Source organism: Frankliniella occidentalis, unplaced genomic scaffold (assembly GCF_000697945.3).
Source record: "Frankliniella occidentalis isolate FOCC.00 unplaced genomic scaffold, Focc_3.1 Scaffold5, whole genome shotgun sequence".
In the NCBI taxonomy this organism is placed as follows: Eukaryota; Metazoa; Arthropoda; class Insecta; order Thysanoptera; family Thripidae; genus Frankliniella; species Frankliniella occidentalis.
This window is the reverse complement of record NW_026267135.1, coordinates 3,244,562-3,247,628: the sequence shown is the minus strand read 5'-3', so window position 1 is coordinate 3,247,628 and position 3,067 is coordinate 3,244,562. Positions and strand designations below refer to the sequence as shown.

At 53.6% G+C, this 3,067-nt stretch overlaps 1 protein-coding gene across 1 annotated transcript in view; it reads left to right on the top strand.

The window, feature by feature from the left end:
* Positions 1 to 3,067, top strand: part of LOC113213906 (neuroligin-1) — a 39,702-nt gene that overhangs the window by 31,532 nt on the left and 5,103 nt on the right. The window contains exon 5 of the mRNA XM_052270089.1: positions 1,793 to 1,929. Within this exon, the coding sequence (XP_052126049.1) occupies positions 1,793 to 1,929 (137 nt within the window). The remainder of the gene's footprint in view (positions 1 to 1,792; positions 1,930 to 3,067) is intronic.

Sequence of the window (3,067 nt, the reverse complement as noted above, 5' to 3'; positions counted from 1 at the left end):
GGGGGGGGGGCACGATTCTGAAGGAGGAAGAGAGAGCATGCCCCCTCTCGGCTGCGCGACCGGCTTCCGCTTTAGAGCCCCGCAACGACGAGCGAGCTCCGCGAGCTAGACCTCTTCTTCGGCGGGTGACAGAGGGGCAGGCATTTAGCTCGCGTAGCTCGCTCTTGGCTTGTCTCTATCCCCGCTTCTGGCCCCCAAAAGCTTTTTGTCTCGCGCTCTCTGCTTGACGTTTCGGCCCCCAAAAAGGCCGTGTCCATGGCCGCGTATAAAGCCTGGATACAGCCGCCGTCCGGCGCAGGCCGCGCGCGCGGCTTCGACCTCCGACCGCGGTGCCGGGCTGCTGGGGGCGGCGCGGGCCGCCGCGGGGATCGCCGCCGGACGACCGACCCGGGCCGTCCCCCTGCTGCCCTCGATGTTGTGGACCCGGGGCCAGCGTATCTTTCTATAGGAGCTGGAGGAGGGAGGGAGGGCGGGAGAAGGGAGGTACGCTCTGCCTATCGCAGTTTAGTTATATTACCACAGTACGCATTTTTCTCGGGATGTCCTCCTTATCCGCCGGCACGGACTCGAGGGGAGCGCCCGCAGAGGCCCGCGTATGCAACCCGCTCGACTGCCATGTGCGGCCGCCGGCCTACCCGCCCGACCCCAGGCGCTAAGGCAGCCCGTGCGAGAAACGCAGCCCTTCAACCCGTGCCTGCTAAAAGCCATTTTGAAAAATCTTTCCGGATCATTACTGTTACGACCCACAGTTAAAGTCTTACGAAGCAAAATGCCAAATGCTTCGTACCTACGAAGGATTTGCTCCCTACGAAGCGTCCAAATCCTTTCTATTACAAAGGATTTGGCATTTTTCTTCGTAAGACTTAAACAGTGCCGACCTTTAATAATGACCAATATGTAGCTTCTATAGAATCCTGCAAATAATGACTCCTGCAGTTGAAAATTATCATGTCGTGAAAAACAAAATGGCGAGGGGTAATGATTTTTGGGGTGTTGAGCCTATGCTAGGCGGCTGGCGGCCGCGCGCGGCCCTTAGGGTGCACCTGCCTGAGGTAATCGTGTTGAGTTAGGGCGCGGTGGGGCTGGGCGGGGCAAGGGCGGGGCAGGGCCGGAGGGTCGAGGGAAACATGTTTTGTTCGGTCGACAACTCGTCACCGAGTTTGGAATTCTGTTTGGCGCGACAAGATGCAAGCTGCTGCCGCTGCCGCCGCCGCCGCCGCTATGTCGAGCGGGCAGGGCGGATGGAGCAGCAGCGCGGAAGGCGACAATTGGTCCGGGAAGTTGCGTCGCCATGGCGGCCGTGGCCCTCGGCTGCTGCTCCACGCGCCTGCAAACGTGCGACCCTTGTTAGACGCTTTGCGCCCTCCTCGGTCAGGCCGGCCGTCGGCCCCCTCAGCGACGGCTGCAGCAGCAGCGGAGTGCAGTTTGTCAAGTTCGCTACGAGTGCGTGGCAGGGCGCTGTGCCGGAGCTGGAGCTCAGGTTCCGGCGACTCTGCCGGAATTTGCCGGAAAATAAGTATAGTTATGGAAAATTTGGAAAAAAAATGTGAAAAAAACAATATCCTAAATTTTTTCTAATAAATTTCATTTCTTCCGATTTTTTCCTTCGAAAAATTTTAGGGCTTTACAATCCATAGTTTTTGTTTTTTTTTGTGTTATTTCTCTTTTTTATCTGACTCAGTCTTAGTAGACGAGCAAACTCGTACAATTGTACCACTAAGAAGTACATATGCGCATTGTCATTTTATATGAACACTGTATTCTGTGCTGACGACGGCTCCTTCTCGCGCAGGGACCCCAACAGCGCCATGGACAACATCCCTCGCGCGCCGACTGACATCCCCGAGGACCTCAGGCAAGGCGTGGACCTGGAGCCGCCGCCCTTCTGGGACACGTACGACGCCATCAACCAGATCTACCTTGAGCTGGGTGAGTACACACACACGAGTAAGGAGTGCGGGTCAAAGGGAGTCCTCTCGGAAAATGTTGACTCCTCTTCACTCTAAATGTAAAGGGACAATTTTGTTCCTTAAAAGGGAACGTTGTTGTGTACATCCACGCACACTCTAAATGTAGAGGGACAATTTTGTCCGTAGATTTGGAACCGATTTGTGCACATCCAGAAAGGATGAAATCTTGTTCCTAAAACTAGACAAATTGTGTGAGACTTTACACAATTTTGCCCAATTTAAGGAACAAATTTGCATCCTTTCTAGATGCGCACGAATCAGTTCCAAATCTGTGGACAAAATTGGTGCACCGGTTGCAATTTTGTTCCTAAGACCGGACAGGCCGGACAGATTGTGTTTTACAACTTATCACAGCTGTTTAAAAAACTTTATACACAGTTTGTCAAGTTTTAGGAACAAAATTGCATCCGTTGTGGATGTGCACGAAAACGTTGTCTGCTTCTTAGGAAGAAAATTCTCCCCATTGTCCCTTTACATTTCCCGTTCGTAAGCACCATGTCGTGATGTCTACGAGACTTCTAAAATTAGCCACAATTTTGTTTAAAGTTTAACATGAAGCTGTACTAAAATATTTCAAAATCGAGTCTATTAAAACCTTTTAAGTCACGTTTGCGAGAAAAATTAAATCGCGCCGTAAATATAATTTTGTGGCTGTTTCCGCACACGCTATTTCAGCGCGAAGCGGATAATTTCCCGAAATATTACATCCCTCTTGCGGCTCCCTCGGGCTGCTTATCAGAGAGGGTTGGCGGCGGGGTCGAATGTGATGGACCCGGACGCTCCCCCCCCCCTCACCCCCTAATCAGATCCCCTCGACAGGAGGCCAATCCTCCAGGCGGCGGCGCCCCCCCCCCTCTCCCCCACCTTGCTGGGGCCTCGGCTTATTAAAGGGCCCGACTGCACAAGTGTTGTGTTGATCTCGAGGGGAGGAGGAGGGGGAAGCTTTTGAGGTCGGCCACCGCGTCCCGTCCGCCGTCCTTCCGCGGCCCCGCACATTGCTTCCGTTTGTGTGTCTCTCTCTTCATTGAAAACATGGCGGCTTTCGGCTCGGCAGAGAAGAGTAAAAGAGGAAGAGAGTATGCCTCTCTGCGGTGGGG